The sequence below is a fragment of the Panulirus ornatus genome, chromosome 19 (assembly GCF_036320965.1).
Source record: "Panulirus ornatus isolate Po-2019 chromosome 19, ASM3632096v1, whole genome shotgun sequence".
Taxonomy (NCBI): Eukaryota; Metazoa; Arthropoda; class Malacostraca; order Decapoda; family Palinuridae; genus Panulirus; species Panulirus ornatus.
Genome location: NC_092242.1, coordinates 13,471,574 through 13,496,461, shown reverse-complemented (window position 1 = coordinate 13,496,461; position 24,888 = coordinate 13,471,574). Strand labels below are relative to the sequence as shown.

At 35.8% G+C, this 24,888-nt stretch overlaps 1 protein-coding gene across 2 annotated transcripts in view; it reads left to right on the top strand.

Moving 5' to 3' along the window:
* The window catches only part of LOC139755400 (furin-like protease 2), a 551,049-nt gene extending 526,445 nt beyond the window's left edge, over positions 1-24,604 (top strand). For both annotated transcript variants that reach the window (XM_071673673.1, XM_071673674.1), the window contains exon 23: positions 931-24,604. In XM_071673673.1, coding sequence (XP_071529774.1) covers positions 931-1,089 — 159 coding nt within the window. In that variant the 3' untranslated portion in view covers positions 1,090-24,604. The remainder of the gene's footprint in view (positions 1-930) is intronic.
* Positions 24,605-24,888: the final 284 nt, after the last annotated feature.

The following is a 24,888-nucleotide window of genomic DNA, read 5'->3' as shown; positions in this document are numbered from 1 at the left end:
ATAATAGATGTAATTCAATAAAAGTAGATGCAAAAGAATGAGGATGGGACATAGCTAAAGAAGACCTCAGTGTAATTATTATTTAGCCAGAAATAAGCTGCCGGAATTCTAAATGTGAAGGGGACCTTGGAGCCAACATTGTGCCTAATCGGTTGCCAGGGTTTTGTATAAGGAGAATTATTAAGCAGATAAACTGTGCTGGAAAATATGAGAATCGCACGTAACCACTTAACAATTCCTAAATTTCCTTTCCAACCATGTGAATTAAAGTTTTTCAAATTTAAAAAATTTGCCTTACAACTTCTATGATACTCATATAAAAATGAAAAAAGAATCCCTTGAGAGGTATTTATTCTCCATTACTTACACTGATAGTGTCTAGGTTTTTTTTTCTTTTTAGATGTTTCAGTTGGAAAATATGAGAATCGCATGTACCCACTTAACCATTCCTAAATTTCCTTTCCGACCATGTAAATCATAGTTTTTCAAATTTAAAAAATTTGCCTTACACCTTCTATGATACTCATATAAAAATGAAAAAAAAGAATCCCTTCAGAGGTATATATTCTCCATTACTTACACTGATAGTGTCTAGGTTTTTTTTTTCTTTTTTGATGTTTTAGCACAATGCTCTGAAAAGTGCAGGAGAAAGGTCTAAGTGTCAAGTGAGTTGCCACTGCACATATGTTTATTTTACTTACACCGAAAGAGTATTTTTTTCATTTATATCATGTTATAATCAGTGTGGTTCAATGATAATATTTCCAAAACTGCAATATAATTAATGTTTGTGTAAATACCAGCCATACCAATCAGATGCAGTATTGTCAAGGTTTGGAATTATTGAAATTTCAGTTAGTTTTATGATTTTTATGGTATATATTTTATGATGATATCAAGCTAGTTAACTTTGTTCTCTATTTTTTCCAGGCGAGATCAACTGATTCCTTGTGTTGGGCAAGAAAAAATTCATATAGATTTCTAAAATCAGAGAATATGTCAGAGCGAGTCTCTCTTACGTTAACTCCATTTGTGGAAGATGATTCTGAAGATGAGAGGGAAAATGAATTATTGTATGTGAAGACGTAGATTACCACAATGCGTGAATATATGATTTATATAAAATTATACTGCAAAAGAAGCTAATGTAAGAGAAATAGAACAAGAATTACAGCACATCCTGATTGTACCTGTTGCTATGACATAGAAGTAGATCCTTTCCATACTTAAGTATCCTCAGGTCATGTTTGTCGATCAAGTTTGTGGATCATGTCAAATATTCGTGTAATGTGCCTGAAAGACAAGGGTGTTATTTTTTCTAAGTACGAATGTTTATAGATTGCTTTTTGTCATAACAGTTTCTAGAGAAAGAACAGTACTCTGCTTGATAATGCTCAAAAGTGAGTGTTTACAGTAAGTAGATATATACTTGTGCCATGATGATGGAGCATATCACTGAAGGAATTCTCACATCTTATCTTAAGAACAACACTTTATGTATTTAGATATATCTGCAGGATGATCTTTAGCATCTTTAATCCTTTTGGTATGTGGCATTATAAACTGTATCCTTCAGAATTGCCAAAATGATAAGGAAAACATGATTTTTGGAAGTGGCAAAACTTTGAAAATACTGTTGTGCAGCATACCGCAATCAGAATGCCACAATATGGTAAAATTCATTATTATTGAACTCTTTTAGTTCAAAGGGTAATTGTACTCTTCATGGAAGATTGTTTTGTCAGTTTTATGATATATAAATACATGAACTTGGCAGATTGTCACCATGGCAGATATATCAAAATTATGTGTTGTTAGATTTCAGTTTGCAACAGTATGGTAAAGACAGAAAGTGAAAAATATTTTGGTAGCTTAAATGGTAATTGTACTTTTCAGTGAATATTGTTTTGTTATTTTCGTAATATGTAAATAATGTAACTTTAATAAACATTGAGAAATGTATTAACATATTCTTCAGTAATAACAAATTATTGCAGAATCATTGTAACATATCTGTTTTAAACTATCATTTGAAAGTGACTTGGTTAGTGGAATAGTCTTAAAAGGAATAGATGCTGAAATATTGATGAGAATGTCCCTTAGTTCCAAGGGTTAGAGAAAATTTATGGTTAATTTTTCTATTTGTTACTAATCTAAGTTATCAAAAGTTCAATATTGAAAAAATCATCAGTGATGGTATCTTAACTGAAACAAATGTCAAATGTTTTGTACTCTAAAATTTAGAAATTAACAGTTTTTAGATGAATTATTAGATTTTTTTAAAGTATGAGGGATCACTGTGATCATATTATTAGTTCTGCACAATACTGTAAATTTTAGTGGATTGAGAACTGATCTCAGACCTAAGCAGAGGTATGTAGAGTAATAATGCACCAGAAGCCCCTGACTAGATTTATTCTTCTCATCAGAGAAGTTACCATACTGCTTAGCAGCTAACTGTGAAGTATATTACTTATTAGATTGCATTATTTTTTATAAAAGCAAATGCAGTAAGAACTCTCTTAACCACTGATATTTATACTTGGGACTTATGAAATGGGTCACTATGGCCTTTATAAATTATATGTGAGATATATGAAATGTGTAATAGGTATGGAACTAGAAAAATACAGTGCTGTATTACCTTAATGTATATTTTATGGAAGGTCCAACAGTTTCTCCATCATTCACCATTAGTTGTCAGAGGGAACTGTACATTTCTGTTGCACATGTTCAGATTCATACATATCTCAGTTGTAAATTATAATGTTAGAAGGTACACCAATACAAGTCCAGCACATGAGTGATTCCAGAGTCTACATGCAAATGCAGAGTCCATGAACTCTGCATGTTTAGGTAAAATCAAGATGGCGGTTTTTTCATCGGTTGTAAGAAGCAAATGCCTCACTCAAGAGTTGAAGAATTTATCAAGATATTATGAAGCACTACAAAGCTTTTCACTTATCATAGGGATTGTCATAAGGCTCTTTCATAATGACTACTAATTTGTGGAAGGTTTAGGATATTCCAAGACAAGGTACTGTAGCTAGGACAGAGTGTGCATTGTTCTGAGTGGCTCCTAAAAAGTGGAAGTTGATATAGCTTTTCATCTAGACCGGCTTCAGTTTCTAGGGATAGAGAGCATTTATCCTGTTCATGTTACAGCTACTTAACAAAGTAATTTTTCTGAGCCAGCCAGCCTGTATGACTTAGCAGCTGAGGCATAAAAGTAGGACTCCCAAGTTCAGTGTATGGCCGATTAATGTAGCAGTATTGAAGAATTTCAGTGGTAAGGTCTTCATTTTCAGTCTATTAGTAATTTTTCATCACAGATTTCTTAAATCTTGACAGAAATCTGGCATTCTCATGTGTCTCACCACTTTTTTTTTTTTTTTTACAGCTACAAATATTGTTTATAATAGTTTCCTGGATAAAAGGCCAAAAGGAAACATTTTTTAGGCATTCACTCTTACAATTAAGTTGCTTATGGCTCACTTCATGTCAACGTTTCATATTTATTTTTCATTCTTTTCTTGTTCACAAGTGTAATCATGATACTGTATTGTTTGTACTTGATAGTGGTTTGTGAATATATAGATGCTAAACACTTGTTTTGAGAGAAAGCAGCATAGATCAAAATTAAATGGAAAGCTAAAACTACCAAATAAGATGCTGAATCCTTAGTCAAACAACTGGCCATTAAGAGCACACTATTACATTGATAAACTGTGTGCACTTAATTCATAAAGAAGACTTGGCTTATAGGAATTAATGTAACTCCCAGGAAACAGCTGACTTTGCTGTAGGTAGACCAGCTATTCTTTTATCAGTGAAGCAAATGAGATGCAGTATTCTTCAGTGCCCAGTTTGAGTTCATTTCAGACACTAGAGTTCTTTATCCTACTTTTGAAATATAATCTGCTGATTACCACTTTGATATGGTATTTAGTAAAGACTTGTCACTTTGAGCCTACTTATAGGTTTCAGTTGCATATAGACTGCTGAACTGTAACTATGGTTTCTCATTCTTTGTAATATTTTTATCAGCTTCAGGGAAAAAAATTAAGAGGGAATGGATGGAAAAATCTCAACAGTGATTGTTGGGAAGTAATACAGGTGGTGTAATTCGTTTTTAGTGAACAGCTATCTAATATCTACAGTTCCCCCTGCCCTGTACTATGGAGCACTCTTTACGTATCTGGGATGGTTCTTCATCCTCATCTCCACAAGTAAGAGTGGAATAACAAGACATCCAATTCATTGTTAAATCCCCTGGCATCACCTTTCTCTCTAACCATTCCTCTTTATATGCTTTGATGTTACTGCTCTTTCCCCATTCTAAGGTATAATTTTGGCCACTGTTCGTGTGAGCTATATGCATGTGTTCCTGTCACTAGGATTGGACCTAAAGCTCATTGTTTTTTAGTGAACACCAGCCACATGAAGATTGACCACAGTGATACTTACTTGTTTCCTTGATCATCAAAGTTGTGGAATTCTCTTCTTTCCATCTTTCCCTCCGACTTTAACCTTTCTGCCTGTGAGAGTCAGGACTACAAACACTTGAAGAGCCCTAATGAATTTCTGTATATTTTTCTAATACTTTTTATTATCACCCCTGATAGCCATCATTGGGGCATGTTTTGCCTGTGACCTGACAGTATCTTAAAAGAAATACATTATGTAAGCTTGTTATACAAAGGAACTCAAATGGAATTTGACAAGAGGATTCACCCCAGTTCATTTCTTAAGTGTTAGGCTCATGATTGCCAAATGTTTTCGCAAGGAATTAATAATGTTTGGTAGTTTAATTTCCTTTTGAACAGATATCTGTGTTGACTTACTTTTAGGTAAATCACTGGCATATGACTTTACAGTATGTACATTCACTGTGCTTAAAAAGGATCCTCAAAATCCTGGTTAGTAGCCTGGCAGGGATACAGAGGGGTCACATTTAGCATTGCTAAGAGTCAGCTCAGTAGAAAGAACATTTTTTAGCTAATGGTGAATAAATTTTCTTGTGCTTATCCATGTTTGTTAAACTTTCTGATGTATTTGCTGCTTAGGTTATGCCTTACTGGCAGTGATTTCTGCAGTAAGATGAAATTGAGTGTGGTGTACATATCATATTACCAAAACATAACTCACAGAACTCTGAGAATTAGTCCACTAAGACTTCCTTGCTTATTACTTAATCAAAATTAGATATTTTTATAGGCTGCACGAATAGTATATTGACTCAGTTAAGAGTTATGATTATGGGTGTGCCCTTATGAACAAAAGCCTTTCACTGTGGGTATGGGCTCCTCTCATGAGTTAGTGGCCTGTTCTTTTCCCTCGGAAATAATGTATGATATGTTTCCTTTTCCTATCATGCCGTTTGATTTTAGAGCTTAGATTCACTCTGAAGCCTTCATTTAGTGAACCAAAACTTGGCTCATTCACTGTTATTGTTTATGTCCACTTATATTGTCATGTTGCATTTTGTCAGGTTGCACTCCTCTGACTCAGGTAGCTGTCTTTCTCTCTGCCTCATCCACTCGTGGAATGCTGGCATTCTGTCCACAATCATACAGACTTTCCTTGTCAACACTTAATTCACACAGCTCATTCTTTGTAACTCCAGATTTTCCTATGATGAGCACTGGCAGGAGCAGTAGATTGGAGTAATAGATAGGAACATTTAGGTAGAAGTAGTAGGTAGGAGCCTCTTCAAACACTGCACTAGAGTTGCCCTCTTCCAGTGGCCTGTTAAGGGTGAGGCTCTAAAAGCTAACAAGTGGCATTGGAGTTCATTAGTTATGGAGACTCTATTGCCAGCCAGCCAGTTAGGGCCCCCCCCCCCCCCATTTCTTTGTTCCCTCTACTTCTAACACATATATCGTCATTATAGAATGTAGATATTTCTTCCATTAGCAAGAGTAAGCATGAGTTCACATACCCACATACCTTTTGCCCACAACTTGGGTTCCTGCTCAATCACAGTATACTTACACAAGGCTTTGCTTTTTGTAAATGAAATCCCCACTCATACTTGCTTCCCATCTCCCTTGAACAGCTCTGCCTGTTTTTCAGTTTTCTATTCCAGTATTCCCAATTTTAGAACATTATTATATTACCACATTTTAATTACCAGTTTGTTCTTTGATATGCTTTTGATCCCTTTGAATACACTTACCAAGTTTATTTGTTGCATTAGTGCTATAAAGCCACAATACTGAATCCTTGCTCATCAGACTTACTGGCAACAGATGAAACCTTACATTATGTGTTCTTGTCCAGTTGTGTTGTATCAGCCTTTTTTTTTTCCTCATGTAACACTCATATTCTTATGGCTTTCTAGTTATGTTTCTGTAGCAATGCTCTTGTTACCATCCAGTATAACAAGTTTACTAGATTCTAATGTCTTTTAACGATCTCCTGTTTATTATATAATATAGACCTGCAAAGGGGAGATGAATGTGCCTCATCTCACAGCCTCTTGTAGTCTATCAGTCTGTTTGTATCTCTGATGCCCATTTCCTTTGGGAACTCACACAAGGAGGTAGCCACAGCAAAAGGCCCTCTATAACTGGTGAACTCCAGTGACCCTTCTTACCCTTCTTATCCTTTAGTACCACCTCCTTAAAAGGCCACTGACAAAGGGCAACTCTAACACAGTGTTGTAATTATACTGAGTTTACTTAAGAGGTCCCTAGGGTTTCACATATAATTTTTCTTCTCCATGTTTTCATATTTGTCTCTGTTCAAGAGGGTCCATAGTGAGAGATGAAATGAGGAGCCCTCCATTTCCTCAGGGACCCAGCCTGGATTTCCTAGTTCGTTGTTGGTCAGCCCCAGTCAACAACACAGTGAAACACTCACTGACAATATCATGTACTCAGTTGTGTGCCCATTCCCATTACTAGATGCCCAGCAGGGCGTATTCTAATACAATAGTTTTGGAGTTTAACTGCATATGTAGTTCTCACTTAAAGAAATAGCATCTTGTATGCTAGATATGACCTTTTTAGTTTTATGATTACAGGTTGTTCCTTTTTAATCTGGCAACCTTGGGACCTGGCCATTGCCAAACCACAGAAAATGCCAGAAAACAGAAAGTGACCCCTATGTCATACACAATTGACAATCATAGTACTTGCATAGTTTTTATAGAAGTTCCCTTATCTAATTTTTTTCAGGAACTCCTTTCCAAGCATAGATAATGAGTTATGCTTATTTATGCTTGCTCTTATTAGCACTGGTATCATCTTCTGCACCTCTTGATCTCTTGGATGACATCCTGAAGGGTTGAATGTAATACAGTTGAATGTAAGAAATTAACAAGATTGTTGATTAGCTCGGCTGCTGTGTAAACAGACCTTGGCACCATAGCACTGCTAACAGTGCCATCCTGGTGGCAGATTCACAAAGTATTAACTAATGGCGGTAGATTCAAAACTTGCCAGACCACAGAGCATCGGATTAGAGAAGTACAACTTGTATTTCTTTAATTATTATGGTGATATTCTTAATGCATCTTCTTAAGTTTCAAGGCCCTTATAGTGCCTTTTAAGTTTTGGCTCATACTGTAGCAAACTTGGGATATTAAAAAATTATCAAGTTATTGTTGAGGGGTCATTTTCACGTATTCCACTTTGTTTTATGTTAAAGTTATAGCCTGAGATCAAGAAAGAAGTATATATTTCCAACATATAATACAAAAACTAAACATTCTCTAACTAAGAGAATTTATTTTTGTTTACATGTTTAATGTGCATCTGATTTGTTAATTTTTGGAGCTGCATATGACTCCATGGGAGAGTTCTTTAAAATCAAGAGTGTGACTTCAAGAGATAATCAAAACTTATTTTTTTCAATGTTCATACATTGCTTATGCTGGCTCTAGTTCATTGTTTCAGCTGTGAATAAGCAAGCAGAGGGAAATGTTAACAAAATCATGGAAAACAGGAAATTTTATATGAATTGCAGTCCCAAAAATTCTATTGTCATTAAACAGATCTTAGTATTACCAAAAACACAAGAATCAATAACCAACACAACAAAAGGCAATCTCCTGTTCTCTGCTACAGATTCCAAAAAGTATTCTAGCTAATATCCCAGTAGTACAGTATGTAGAGAAAAAGTCACCTCTATTAACAATGTTAATTTTTGTAAGTATCATCAAAGACTTGCTCTGGCTTACTCTTGATGTGAATATGCCTCAGAATCCTCAAATTTTCATGAGAAATCCAATATTAGGTGTATAAGCATGCTTTTATGGTCCAAAAATGTGTGCCAATATAAATGATGCATTATCTGTCCATAATTGTATATTACCAGAAAGTGTCAAAAAAATATTTTTAGCAGCAGTCAAGACTCACTTCATAATGATGATGCTGGTGTGAGACATTGTTTACTGTATATGATAATGTTGAGAACTCATTTACAAACAAATGCATATAAAAAATTTGAAGTTGATAACCCTTACAAATTTATGATTATTGTAGACATTTATGCACTAGCAGTAGTCCACATCTCAACAAACCCAGTGTAATGATGACATTGGTGTAAAATTCACTAATTGATTTACAGAGTAATCATTTACAAACATGTGCAAGTAAAAAAAAAAGCATCACATATTACCATAAACATTTGTGTGTTATTGGTAATACACACCTCAGACTTGCTGTAATGATGATGTTGGTATAATGATATTGCAAAGCAAACAATTATAAACAAAAGCATATGGAAATTTGGCAATGTAAGGCCAATATTAGCATCACAAAGTAATTATTACCTTAAGCATTTGCACATGGGTTACTGCCAACTGTACATGCCTCATTCACCTGAGGTGTCTCAGGAAGGCTATCCTCTTTGTGTGTCAAGTTTTTACCTGCAGTGTCTTACTGAGCTTTTACAAAAAGAACATTTCAACTGAGGAGAGATAGATGCATCTACTAGGTACTGCTGTCAACTTCTTTCACTTTGAAAGAATATAGTAATATGTGGCATCATAGCAGCCAGTCTGTCAAAACGTATTGCCAGAGACAACCAACTATGATTTTGAAGGCACAAAATTGTAATTGTAACATTTTTACAAACATATGCAAGTAAAAAAACAAGCATCACATATTACCATAAACATTTGTATGTTAGCAGTAATACACACCTCAGACTTGCTGTAATGATAATGTTGGTATAATGATATTGTAAAGCAAACAATTATAAACAAAAGCATATAGAAATTTGGCAATGTAAAGCCAATATCAGCGTCACAAAGTAATTATTACCTTAAGTATTTGCACATGGGTAACTGCCAACTGTACATGCCTCATTCACCTGAGGTGTATCAGGAAGGCTATCCTCTTTGTGTGTCAAGTTTTTACCTGCAGTGTCTTACTGAGCTTTTACAAAAAGAACATTTCAACTGAGGAGAGATAGATGCATCTACTAGGTACTGCTGTCAACTTCTTTCACTTTGAAAGAATATAGTAATATGTGGCATCATAGCAGCCAGTCTGTCAAAGCGCATTGCCAGAGACAACCAACTATGTTTTTGAAGGCATGAAATTGTAATTGTAGACAACAGAGTTCTATATAAGAAACAGTCATATCTCAGGTAGGAAAGAGGATAATGAACACAATCACTTGTCATGTACACACACGTAAAAGGCTACTTGGATTCTGTTAGTGACTGCTATGGAGACTAACGTGACTGTGACTGTGGTGTTCTTCTGTCAGCTGGAAACATTGGACTGCAGATGAAGACACACCAACATACACATCAACCAGATAACATTACCAAATCTCATGATATTTACAAGATGGCTTTGATGTTTGATTACAGTGGTCATGGAAGACTGGATCTCAGGAAACATATTTCCCACTAGATACAGGTACTTGCATCTGGATTTCTGAAACTCACTGTTTATAAAGCTTGGTAAGCTTACTTTATTTTCTTTGCATATCCCTCAGCTTTACATCTTCCTATGCAAGGGTGTACCTTCTTTTCTTCATATGGCTATGCTTCATCTTTTCTCACAAAGCAACCCTACCGATGGAAGAAATGGGATTTTAAAGTATGCAAAACCATTTCACATGGCCTCATTTGCTCAAATCTACTCTCAAGCTGTCTGGTAAAATGCACCAATAGCAGAGCTCCCTATCCACAATTGAGCCCCGCAGAATTTCTCATGGTTTTCCTCGGGTGCTTCATATGCCATGGTTCAATTCATTGACACCACATCGTCCCCTGTAAACCACATCAACCCATTTTACTTTATCCCTTGCATGTCTCTCACCTTCCTGTATGATCCAGCCTCAAGCCTTTAAATTTAGCATTTTTTACTCCATCTTTCCACTTTCTCCTTGATATTCCCTTTTCCTTGTTCCCTCCACTGATGACAAGTATACTCTCTTAGTCATCGTTTCCGTGTTTGTCCTCTCCATATTGATAAACCCTCTTCAGCTCTCTCATATATACTTCCCTTACTCCCACACCTCTCTCTCAACCTATTCATTTTCAACTAACCCTCTGTACACCACATATTGTCCTCAAACATTTCATTTGCGATAAATTCCAAAGCATGCATGCTCAGAATTTATGAAATCTTTTTGTCTGTTCCATTTTAGAGAAAGATATACTTGTGGTTTATCAATAAAGATCCACTGCCTCTTGAGCTAGACCTGCTTTCTCATCGAGGCCCCTACTTGACAACTGATGATGGTCAGTGAAAAATAGTTTTATATGTACCTATTTGTGTTTCCATTATATCAGTGCTCAGAGATTAACATTCCTCAAACTAACCCCCCCACTCCACCCCACCCACACACACAAACACACACACACACACAATGGGTTTGGAATGAGCAGGTGTGGTGTGATTCATGGCCATACTTATGCGATAGAATTATTGATATCACATATCTTTTGGTGTTCTTTTGACATTTTTTCCACTTCAATATGCTTCTCTGAAAAGAGGTTCTGGACAAATGATAGGCAACTTTTAGATTGGTGCAGTCGAGAGCTAGATTTGTGTACATTAGTTTTCTTCTCATTTAGTTTATCTAGGTACATTGCAGTTCTGCTGTGTTTAGTATGTATCTTTCTCTAAGACACTTCTGTATGTACAACAAAAATGTATTGGGACTGAATCATCTTTTAAACCTGAATTACTGACATAGACACAGAATGTGTAAAAGTTTGGTACATTTACTACTATAATACTGTGCTGGGTACTTTAATCTCAGTTTGATAGGAATCCTTAAACTGTAAAGCCTTGTGCTTCAGCAACTCTGGTTAAGAGATCTTTTACTGTATCATTTACTTTGATAGTGGTAATTTCTTACTATTTTTGATTCATTAATTTGCAAGTGATTACCTGAACACCTGACAGGTGCAAGGGCAAAATGGTCATCATTGGTGCAATTATCTGGCTTTTCTGACTTTTTGTAAAATTCCCCTAATGCTGTACTATTTCAGCTATTTGTAAACTAAAGTAACATTATTAAAATGATTACTTGTAAAGTGTGTTAAAGTAGACAGTAGTATCTGACAGGTGTGAGGTTACTAGCTCGTAGAATATGAAAGGCTGAGAATACTGTGTATATGAAAGAAGTATGGTGCTGTTGCAATACTAGATACTTATTCATGTGATAAAATACTGGGCATCACTGTGCCACTTAACTCTGATACAGAGGTCTTGTCTTTAAAGTTTTCTTTGTGTGGAGTGCCTTTCTTGAGAGGCATAAGGAAAGTGATGAATATGTTCTTCATAACTATAGACATAAGAAAAAAGGAAGCCACGAAACTTTACATGACAATTTACAACAATGACATAGAAGAAAAAGGCTTACATAATTAAGCAGCTCACAAATGGTGACATTACAAAAAATGGAAAAGTTTAAAAATTGTAATAACCTAGAAAAGTTGTTTGCCAAAGAGGCCATGAGCAGATCTTATTTGCAAATGTTGTGGTGTGCAGTGGAGTTTGCTTCTCTTCCAGTGAAAATAGTACAGGAAATGCTTAATTGTTGGTTTTTCATATTCCATTCATGACATTAAAAATATATTCTAGTCATTGAAGTCTGTTATTGAGGCATTCAGTGGTGACTAGCATACACAGATATAAAAAATTGGAGATTTGTTAGATGAACTATTTATAATGAACTGTGAAAATGTAAGATAGATATGCTTCTTAATGTCACAAGCAAGGACATAATGCCTTGTCATAGGGTGGCCTTAATGTGTAAAAGTAGTTAGTAATTTTATATTGCCCATTACAAGAAGTGTGTATGTGTACATGTATTTATGGCTTATTCTGCATTTTCATTTTGATGAAAGCATCATTTTCTTTATTAATTGACTTCTCTTTATTAATCTCTTCAACAAATTTGGGAGGTTGGCATTCAAATCTGAGACTGTTCATAAACTCTCTGTGAAACTTATATTCAATAAGACCCTTGAGAATATATGTGAATTTATTCAAAAATAGTAAATGAAATTTATGTATATATGTCATAACATATCTGTAGATGTATACAAAACTACTAAATGCAAGAGTTTTGGAGAGGGGTGAGTATGCAGTCCGTTGGGGGTGAGAGGGCCTGGGAAATGAGTCAGTTGTTTTTGCCAATGATACAGCCCTGGTGGCTGGTGCAAGTATGAAACTGCAGAAGTTAGTGACTGAGTTTGGAAAAGGAAGTGAAAGAGAAAGGTGAGAGTAAATGTGAATAAAAGCAAGGCTGAGGGACGAATTAATTGGGTGTAAGTTTGAATGGAGAAAAACTGGAGGAAGTGAACTGCGTTAGATATCTGGGATTGGACTTAGCAGCGAAGGGAACAATGGAAGTGGAAGTGAGTCTCAGGGTGGGGGAGGGGGTCCAAGGTTCTGGGAGTGATAAAGAATGTGTGGAAGGAGAGAACATTATCTCAGAGAGCAAAAATTGGTATGTTTGAAGGAATAGTGGTTCCAACAATGTTATGGTTGCGAGGCATGGGCTATAGATAGGATTATACAGAGGAGGTTGGATGTGTTGGAAATGAAATGTTTGAGGATAGTAAGTGGTGTGAGGTGGTTTGATCAAGTAAGTAATGAAAGGGTAAGAGAGATGTGTGGAAATAAAAAGAGTGTGGTTGAGAGACCAGAAGAGGGTGTATTGAAATGGTTTGGTCACATGGAGAGAATGATTGAGGAAGGATTGACAAAGAGGATATATGTGTCAGAGGTGGAGGGAACGATAAGTGGGAGACCAAATTGGAGGTGGAAGGATGGGGTGAAAAAGATTTTGAACAGTTGGGGCCTGAACATACAGGAGGGTGAAAGGCATGCAAGGAATGGAGTAAATTGGAACGATGTGGTATACCGGAGTCGACGTGTTGTCAATGGGTTGAACCAGGGCATGTGAAGCATCTGGGGTAAACCATGGAAAGTTTTGTGGGGCCTGGATGTGGAAAAGGAGCTGTGGTTTCGATGCATTATACATGACAGCTAGAGACTGAGTGTGAATGAATGTAGCCTTTGTTGTCTTTTCCTAGCGCTACCTCACATGCGTGTGGGGGGAGGGAGTTGTTGTTTCATGTTTCGTGGGGTGGCGATGGGAATAATTAAAGGCAGCAAGTATGAATTATGTACATGTGTATATATGTATATGTCTGTGTATGTATATATATGTATGTATATGTTGAAATGTATAGGTATGTATATGTGCGTGTGTGGACGTGTATGTATATACATGTGTATGTAGGTGGGTTGGGCCATTCTTTCGTCTGTTTCTTTGTGCTACCTCACTAATGCGGGAGACAGTGACAAAGTATAATAAAAGAATATAAAAATTTATATATATACTTACTGATCCAGGAGTCCCTTTTTTCTTTATGAGGTGAGGTCCTTGTAGTGCTCAGGAATCCACCCACATTAACAGGTCAGGATAATAGGACAAAGTGTAATGATATGTTTGCATCTGTTTGTTGAGGGTTCAGGGCAGTTGAGTTTTAAGATACATTATGGGCATGAAGGGACTTAGAATATATTGAAATGGTGTTTGTAGTGTTGTAGGGCTGGTTGACATCTGGAGAGCAGATGGGAGTGTGTGACATGTGTTTGTCAGGGGAGTGTTGTTTTTGATGGGTGTATGGCTGATGAGATGGAATATAAGATTCGTCTGGGAGGTCATTTTTTTTAGTGCTTGATAGGTTACCTCAGTGTGTGTGTGTTTTGTCAGTGTAATATTTTTTGGATTAGGGATCTGCGAGATGAGATTGCTGAAGTATGAGTTGGGGTTAAGCTTTTTATTTCTACTTTGGGGTTGGTAGTTATATAGTAGTTTGGGTGGGAGGGGTTTAGTGCTGTTGCATAGAATTGAGTGCTGAGCATGTTGAGGTGGAATTGTTGTGGGAGAATCTTTGTTACATTGTCTAGGTGTCAGGTGTTTGTGGTTGTGAGGCACCCATTAATTCTATGAGGCTCACAGTTTTGTTGTACTTATATTTAAAATGGTGGAACTCTGGGAAGGTAAGGGATAGTTTAGAGAAGAGCAGATGAATTGTTTATAGAGGATCATTAGAGATTCTTGTCCAAATCTCATGCCAGTTATTGCTCTGAGGGCATTCAATTTGTGTTTTGCTTTTGTGTTAATATTTTGGTTTAGGGAATAAATGTAGTGTATGTTGTATGTATTGCCGAGAATGGTTGGTGTTTTGTTCACTTTGAGTGATAGTCCAATCAAGGTGACTGGAGGATGCAAGCTAGATTCATATCTGCACAGGTTTAAAAGAGTGATTGAAGACGTGGAGATGCATACGTCCTGTTCTGGGTGAGCCATTGTTCCAGTTCTCTATTGTAGCACTGTATGTTTGTTGCTGCTACTGTGATGTCAGGGTGTTGTGATGCATTTGTGAGAATGTTTGCATATGGAAGGATCTTCATTTTGTGGGTTATTACAGTTAATAGAGGTTGAAAAGGAAGAGATTGAAGAGGGTTAGAGAAGGAACTGCTCACTGGGGAACTCTATTTTAAAGTTAAAGTATTTCAGAGGTGAAGCCATTTTCAGTGATTCTGACATGGCCATCAGCTGAGAAAGTGGCCAACTTTTTTTTTTTTTTTTTTTTTTTTTTTTTTTTTTTTTTTTTTGAGGGGGGGGACCAAGTATATTTTGTGTGGGGATATTGTCAGAGGAGAGTCAAATGCTGTCACCACTAGTATTTTGTAGAAGGGGGCTGTGGTTGTTGAGGCCATTTAGGATATGTTGTGCAAGGTCACTGTATACCTTGATGATGTAATGGTTAGGTCTGAAGCCATGTTGTATGGGTGAGAGTGAGACGTTTTGTTTGATATGTTATGGATCAGTTTTTAACATAGTTTGAAAACTGAAGTGATATAGGGTGGTAGGAGGAAGAGGAATTGGGTTCTAGGATCTAGAATTATGTTGGCAGTTTTCCAGATATTAGGGATGTTGTTGTAAGCCAGGAATGGTTGAAGATATCAGTAAGTGCAAATGGGCCAAAATGTTTTATGTGAATGGTTGATATGTTATCAGGATCTATAACAGGAGACTTTCTAAAGTTTTGTTTAGATTAATTGTATCACTGGGAGTGAAATATTGGTGAACAATTGTTTCTGGATGGATTTTGTGTAAGTTTTTCATGACTTTCCTGTTTCTGGGTGTGATTGGTTTGTGTCTGATTTTTGAGTAGTGTCTCATGAGAATGCTTGTGTAGTCTTTGGAAGAAGGGATATCATTGTCATTGGACCAGTCAGTGTGGACCTTTTGTAATGTGTACCAGAGATGGCTGCTGTGGGTCTTGTTCAATGTGTTGAGGAAAGAGTCAACACACACACACACACACTCGCTCGATAGACATAGTTGATCATGTGGTATGTATTAATTAGGAGGTTGAAATTTATAAAAGTGATTCAAGGATGAAGAGAGACGTAAGCCATATTATAATATTGTACCTCTGTGGGATGCAGTATGAACATAAACATTAGAAAAACTGCAAATTTTGTTTTAGAATTTTCTCAGACTTGTCTAATACTTTATTACTCCTTACTCAAAATTTTCTTCTGCATTTAAATGTGTCATCATGATTTGTTAGTCACAGATACTAGGTGTTTTCACAAGAAGCTCTGACCAGGTTATCATTGCAGTAATAATGGAAATTTAAAGAATGCCTATTAACATCAATCTTTATGCCCTGGCCTAGTTTGCTAGTCATTATCAACCTGGTAGGTGATGTCAAATGTGTTGATAGTTGTGTCCATGCAGAATGACTTCTCTGAGCATTTAGAAAGAATGTAATGGCTTTTATAAACAAAGCACAGCCTTTGCATTTTGAAATCTTCCTTGCATAGTGGTAATAGTTTACTTAAGTGATTTGTATAGGTTTTATTGTTATGATGGTGAGGATGTATGAACATGATTTGTAAAGTGTTATGATATTATTGCCCTTTTGTAAAATGATTTTTGTGTTAACTGTACTTGTGATTGTCATCATAAAAGATACTCTTATAAATCAATTACATTATTTAATCCAGTTTACTTCAGTTTGAGAGCAGATACCTTGTTTTGAGTGTCAGACTCAAAGATATTTGTAACAACACCCATTGTAATGAAAAATAGGGTCTCTCCTGCATTCTAGCTCTGTCTAAAGTTTTCAGTTAATTGAAAAAATATTAGAAAATTACACTTATTTGATCTTTATAGGATATTTAGAAATTGACAGTTATTTGATCTTGATAGGAGTTTTTTAGTTATTGTTCTCAAACTGTGTGAAATTAAGAATGTTGTGTACATGTTCTTCGACACATAGGTAGTGTAGATGAACCTATTTCCTTTCCGTGCATCTTTGCCACCTCACATAATTTCTGTACTGTTCTGAGAAAAGTACACCAGCACTGAGAAGCCATCAGATAAGTTTGACTTGAGAGAGCTCTACAGCCACTAATATACTAAAATGAATGCATATCTTTTGCGAATGCATTCACCAGGAATAATTTTTGTAGCTCCTAAAACATATAGTGTTTTTGATATCCTATGATTGACATGGCTATTAAGAAATTCCTCTCCATAGATGAATTCATTTTTCCAAATGTGGCTAAAGATGGGAATCAAGAATATGATGGGGTATTTAAGAAAATTTAAATTTCCTATACATTTATAACTATAATTGAAGAGTAGCTGTTAGTATTTCTTTGTGCTACCCAAAACTTTAATGAAAAAATTTCTGAAATATTTACATGTCATTCTTTTGAAGTAATCAGCATACTCGAAAAGAGTAGTATAAGTTAAGTAAGAAATTTGAGAGTATTAAACAGATTTTTAGATGAGGATTTTAAGCTTGATGTTGTTGATTAGGTTATTGTCAGAAATGGTGCATATGTTATCTGGCTAATTTCTCCCCTTTGAATGAAACTAAATAGTCTGTCATCTTGGCCTGTTCAATGGTATCATATTGCAGAGAATGATATAAAACTTACTAGCTTTAGTATTATTGCAAAAATATCAGTCCCGACACCTGTTCAGTGTACAATTTACTCATCATAAGAGTGAGTAAACTTTCTTGAAGTTGATTGTGTAGTAGATATGATTTTCCTTTTGATAAAAATGCCTTATGAGGATGTCATTCTTCAAGATTTGCATACTGGGCAGAAATATTAGTATACTCCTTTGCCATTTAACTTCTCTTTTCCTTGTAATAGCATTTCTTTTTAAAATTGATAGTGATGTAACATTTCTCTCAGAAAATGGTAATGATCATATCAGCTGTCTTTTTCATATAATACAGGGAAATGGGAATATTTACTGCATATATTGCTTCATATTTTGTGTATACCAATGATTTTATTGTCATGTGCGATTCATGGGTATAAATGATGTTAAAGCCTTTGTTTTTGACTGATATATTGTGACTGATATTTTGCTTTGTCACAAACAAATAATTTTTAATCATCAGCTTTTGATAGATAATTTCCATTTCTTCTTTATAAGGTAATGACCTTATTGGTATATTATTATTTATATTTTTGTACAAATGTAGTTGATATGTGTATTATGTGTCGGCCAGGCAGTAGATCAATTGGTCTCAGTCACCTCAGGAAACCTACTGTGGGAGACTTAAGGATATGCCCTTCAACACTTTTTTTTTTCTAACCACAGTTATATTGTGGTAAATACTTCATTTCCTGCTTAATATTCTCAGAATCCATGTTATTCATTCATGAATTCCATCCTCTCATAGTTTTGGCTTATGATATTTCCCATGCTAATACCTTTTAGTTTATTTTCCTTCTTTACTAATATTACTACTACTGCTGTCCTCTTCAGTTTGCTGTGATTCTTTCATATTTTTTTATTTCTTAGTGCAAGCAAGTGGCAACATGTTCAAGTGTGTGACTGCCAGACCAATGGGTAAAATTCTTCCTCAAATATTTAAGTGTTGTTTTTGATGCAATTTGGATCAGCAGCACTTTAGAAGGGGTATGGAGAAGAGTTTGCATGCTTTCCCATTTTGTATTGTAGAAGTAGCAAAGAATGTATGTGATGGTTATGTTTTAGCTGGTAGACAGTGCACTCTAGTAATCTATAGTGCAAACGGTATATGTTATCTTAAACCATTACTTGCACAAGGAAAGTTGTCTTTGATAATTTTCTCCAGTAATGCTGCTTTCAGTTAAACACTTGTCGGGAAAAAGTCCCCCTTCAGATAGCTTATCATCACTGAATGTTTTCCACCCAGTCACGGCATTTTATCTCTAATTGATAAGTGATGTACTCACCATTAAAAATCAGTTGAGGGATAAATTTTTTAATGTCAATATGATTTTACCATTAATCAAAATATGGTGGTTTATTTGAAATTCTAAACAGGCTTTTTGCATAAGAGTCTCCATATTTGTTTGGCATGAGTTTCTTTTTCAGACATATTATCAACAACTTTATTTTCTTCAGCAGGTTGAGACATTAAATATTGAATGTAACTGGTGGTTTATGAAAACCGTGATAGGAATACACGTACTTTTAGTGAGGTCATTTTTATGAACCTATCTATTTTGTAACGTATGTCCCTGTTACAAGTGGTGTCAAGTGCATTTGTGCATTGCATCTCTCTGGGAAATAATATTGCAGAAAAGGATTCCCTAGGTCCAATCCTGCAGGCCAGATAAGAAAAGAGATATACTTTTTCTTCAGGGGAGACATGCTGTGCTGTAAAGCCAAGTTAACTTCTTATGACTTTTATTTTATGATCTCCATCTCACTTATGTGGTAAAATGTTAAGGGCTTTAGTTTAATGTATATCTTTAAGAATGATATACACCACAGGGTGTTTTCCCTAATCCCTTTATACCAGAAGAGATCTTTAGGAATGCATAATTTAGGTAGGGTTTTTGATGTGTGTCAATTGTGGTGAGGTGCCTGAGTATTGGCAGAATGCCTGAAAAGTGTCAGTACATAAAGATATGGGGAAGAAAAATGAAAGTTAGAATTACATAGGTATAAGTATTTTGAGTATATTCAGTAAGTTGTATGCAAAAGTGATGATTAAGAGGTTTATGGTATGCACAGAGCATCATATTGATTGGAACAATATGGTTTCAGAAGTTATAGTGGATGTGTGGGTTATATGTTTGGTGTGAATAATTTGTGTGGGAAATACTTAGGTACAGAGAAGGCTGTATGAATCTAGAGAAAGCATATTATAGGGTTGATAAAGATGCTTCACAGAAGATGTTACAGATATATTGTTTCAGAGGAAAGCTATCAGAAGCAGTGAGGAACATTTATGAAGGGAGTAAGAAATGTGTGGAAATACGAGGAGAAAAGGGTAAGAGGTTTTAGGGTCTGCAGCAGAGGTGTGTGATGTCACCATGTGGTGGTGGTGAATGAGGTGGTTTGAAGTTGAAGGGCAGGTTTGCAGTATATCAATGGATAGAGGGGCCAGGAGGTAAGTTACTGTTTGCTGAAGACACAGCACTAGTTGTATATTTGAGTTAAAAACTGTCAAAAACTTGTTGATTTTTGAGTTTGGGAGAATTTAGGAAAGGAGAGAATTGAGAGTAAATGTGAATAAAAACAAGTTTATTATGTTTAGTACAGGTACCAAACCATTTATCTGGATTCCAGAAAACCAAAAGTTACAGAAATCTTGTTATTTTTTAAACTGACTAGTTTTGAATGTGGCAGGCTTCATAGATCAAACAGACCCTGCTTGAAAAGGTTATTGCTTTATAACTCTTGAATGCAGTTTCGTTCTTTATTTTTTGTGTATTTTATATTTTCTTTTTGTGTATTTTATATTTTACGTATATTTTAGGTTGTGTTCCAGAAAACCGGAAAATCCTGAAATCTGGGTTGCCTCTGGTTCCAAGCTTTCTAGATAATTGGTTTGGTACCAGTAGAGGAAAGAGAAAGAGAGAGAGGTTAGGTGAAGTGTAATAGTACATAGAGAGAGCTTGGAGGAAATGGCAACAAGGGTGTGAGCTGGATTCTTTTCTGTCTGGGGCTGAAAGAGTGACTGAAAACTTCTGCAGAGATACAGACATTCTGTTCTGGGTCAGCAATTGTTTCAGTTGTATAATGTAGTGCCAGGGGCCTTTTTGTGGATAGGGAACTGTGGTTTCTGTGCATGCATGTAACAGCTAGAGAATGGATGTGAGCGAATGAGAACTTTTCTTTGTTCCTGGCACTACCTCACTAATGTGGAAAACAGATAGAAAAAGTTGATATACATCATACGTTCACCATTTTTGTGTTAGCGTGGTAGCCTCAAGAACAGATGTAGAAATGGCCTCATTCAGTCACATTGATACACTATCTATCATTTGTATAATGCACTGAAAACAGATCCTCCTACCCAAAATCTGGCCTCACAAACGTTTTTTGTGATTTCTCATAACCATTTCATTTATCTTGGTTCAGCCCATTGACAGCACATCATTCCTGTCATACAACAATGCTCCAATTTCATCTCCTCCTTGCATGCCTTGCATCCCCCTGCATGTTCAAGCCCTGAACATTCAAAGCATGCATTCACTCCATCCTTCCAGCTTTTCCTTGGTTTCCTTCTTTTCCTTATTCCCTTCATCTCTGTTATACATACCCTCTTAGTCATCCTTTCCACACACATCCACTCCATATGTCCAAACCATTTTGCACACCCTTTTCAGTTCTCTGATACATACTCCTGTTACTACCACACCTCTCTCTTATCTCATTTCTTATGTATCCTGCCTTATGCCCAATATTTTCTTCAAATATTTTTTGCTTAAGGCTCATGCCTTGCATCCATAAAGAACTGATGGGACTATTACACCTTTAAACATATCTATCTTTGCTGTTAAAAACAGTGACATCACATTCCACACATTCCTCAGTGTATCCAGGACCTTTATCTCCTCAACTAGCCTTTGGCTCACTTCTGCTTCCATGGTTCCATATCCACTTCACAGTGCGTAAAGCACTGTGAACCTTCAAGTTCTTTATAATCAAACTCACACTTCAAATAACCTATTCCTAATTGCCTCAAGTGCTTTGTATTCACATTTACTCCCAACTTTCTTCTTTCACACACTCTTCCAAACTCAGACACCAACTTTTGCAAACAACTGACTCGCCTCCCAGGCCACCTCACCCCCAACAAACCACATATCTGCCCCACTCTTCAAGACCCTTGCATTTACCTCACAACTCCATAAATAAATTAAAAAAATGCATGGTGGCATGGACTTTTCTAAAGGTTTCTGTAGCATAAGGATGTAATCCTAATGATTCAGCCTTGCCAAAGGTGATATGTCACTCATGGTATAACCATAAGCAAGTGGAGACTGGTAAAACCTATGGATGGATGGATTGGAAAAGATTTCGAGTGATCGGGCCTGAACATACAAGAGGGTGAGAGATGTGCAAGGAATGGAGTGAACCAGGGCATGCGAAATGTCTGGGATAAACCATGGAAAGGTCTGTGGGGCCTGGATGTAGATAGGGAGCTCTGGTTTTGGTGCATTACACATGACAGCTTAAGACTGAGTGTGAATGAATGTGGCCTTTTTTGTCCTTTCCTGCTGCTACCTCGCTGGATGAGGGAGGGGGGGATGCTATTTTATGTGTGGCGGTGTGGCGACAGGAATGGATGAAGGCAGTAAGTATAAATATGTACAGGTGTACATATGTATATGTCTGTGTATGTATATGTATTGTATACGTTGAAATGTATATGTATGTATATGTGCGTGTGTGGGCATTTATGTATATACATGTGTAAGTGGGTGGGTTAGGCCATATATGTGTGTGTATGCATGTATATTGAGGGAGCTTCACATTCATGGAATACCACCTTTTATCATTTCATTTTCATCAGCTTTCAATTTTTCCTGTGCTGTCTATACTTACTTCCTATTGTTCAGCTGTTCCATGTGTCCACAACTTTGTTACTGAAGAAATTATTTCCATGTCCTTCTGCATACATTTCTTCCTTAACTTCCAGTTATGCTCTCATATTTTGGATCCTCTGCAGACCTAAATGAATTGCTCTGGGTGTCGTTAGTATTTATGTGGTTATAATGACTACCCTTGTCATTCTTACTTCCAAAGGAAGAAGATGAATGGTTTCCCTGTTCTCTTGATAACTAATTCAACTCATTTCTGTTACCATTCTTGTTGCATTTTGTTGGACCCATTCTAGTTGTTTTGTGTAATTTCTCAGGTAGGATCAAACTGTTCTAATGTACCCCCGCATAGGCATTTTTGGTGTTGACCAAACTGTATTTTGCCTCCCTCATGATTTTTCTCTCATGATAACAGATTTGCATGATTTCAACTTCTAGTTCTGTATAATACAACACCTTTTATTTATTCCACCAATATGTTACTCACCATCTGATATTTTAATCCTTTACCCACATTCATGCCTTTGTATTTTCCAGAGTTAGATTTAAGTAGCCACTTGTCAGATGACAGCTTCATTTGGTCAGAGTCTCTACAAAGTTCAGTCCCTGTTATTTTGCAATTTCTTCATGATTTTGGTAACATCAGCAAACATTTATGATACTGCCTTCAAATATTTACCTGTTATCCAACACTCTTGGATTCTGTCATCTGATCCTATACTTTTGTTAAGCTATTCTGTTTAAAAAAATTTCAAGTTTTTCAAGAGACTGTCTATCTTTGGAAATTTTTTTCTTGAAAGACATGGGTACTGAGTATTCACTGTGGTAATAAAGGTTTTTACAGTAGCACAAAGTACTGTGCAAGTGCTTATCCACTTACTGTATGATCATCTTTCAGATGAATGTAGTGTCTGCTTGCCCTTTCAATTCATTTGGCATGCTAGAGTAAGAAAGGAGTACTGTGATGTAAAAAAATTCACGCTATCAGAATTGAATTCACCATCAGTATTCATAAACACCATTATCAGTTTCCTTATTTGGTGTGTATTACCATGTTTAAGTTATGAACATGAAGCATGAAGAGCAGTTTTTTTGTCAAATGCTCTCATATACTTTTAAACAATTTATATTATGAACTGTGAATATAAATTGTGAAGATTTATCCTCTCAAGAGGTTTTGTGATTAGTTCACATATGGTGCTGTGAAATGGTTTCATTTTAATTATTTTTCTCTAGATTACCAGGAAATGCTTACATCATTTACAGTAACTAAAAGAGAAATCAAATGAGGCCCATACCTTGTGATATTTCAGTAGAATATGTTGTGGATGATAAGGTAGCATTTAATCTTGTAATGGAGCTCTTAATTGTTGAGAAAAATTTTACCTCAACCATTCTGGAAGATAGCATTGTAAGAGAAGTTTAGTGGTATACTTCGATGTTATTCTTTTATACAGACTAATGCACTGTGGAAACGTTTAATATTTAGCCGTCCTTGTCATAATCTTAACAGAAAGATAGAAATTACATGAAATGATTGGATATATGGTATTCAGGAAAAAATTTCCAACATATGCAGGTCTCATATAACTCTTCAACCTGTTAAAGTGTTGATCCTTAAATATTTCTGTGAACATGTATTTTCTGTTGTACTGAAGGTACTGTTAACTACAGTCTATCTCTATTTACATGTATGTATATCTTACTGGCCAACACAAATCTGAGTATTTGTAAACACAGCTTTATAATGCACGTTTCCTTAGAAAAACACCTGGTAATCGATTAGTTCATTCTGTAGTTTGCAGCTCATTTTAAGTAAGAAGAATAATGATGTATTCAGCATCATATCAAGAAGATGCATATCATTACAGAATTGAAAGTATTTGTCTGGCTTGAATAGCACTACACTTGCCTACTGAGTTGTTAACAATGACAAACTAAAGACCCAGTGGCCATCTCTTTTATCACATTACTCACCTCAGACATTATAGTAACTTTCATTTCTTTTTCTTTCTTATTCAGTTTATTTCTAAAGAAGCCTTACAACTTCTATGTGCAAGATAGAAGTTTATGCTGATACTCATTAAAATTAAGCATCAGCTCAAGGGCAGTATTATTATTACACATTGAACTTACTGCACTGTTCACAATCCCTGTAAGGTGACCATGAATGCTATGTAATAAATATATACTCTGTACATATCTTAGGAATATATATTTAATAAAAGTGTTATACATAAGATGTAGTCTTTATTTCTCTAAACACAAACTCTTGATGGGCCAGTAGTAAACTGTACTGAAATGAGTAATTACTTAAGCCAAAAATTCCTTATTGTGCATAACTGAAATATGAATGTAACTTGTAAATATGTATCATTTCATATGGCTTCAATGAAAATTCACACATTATACTGTGCTGAAAGTTGTGACGGAAATTTTGAAGTTTATGAAGAATTGGAGCGATGTGGTATGGTGGGTGTAACATGTTTTTTTCTTCTGTGAGGGATAAACTAATGTAAAGTGG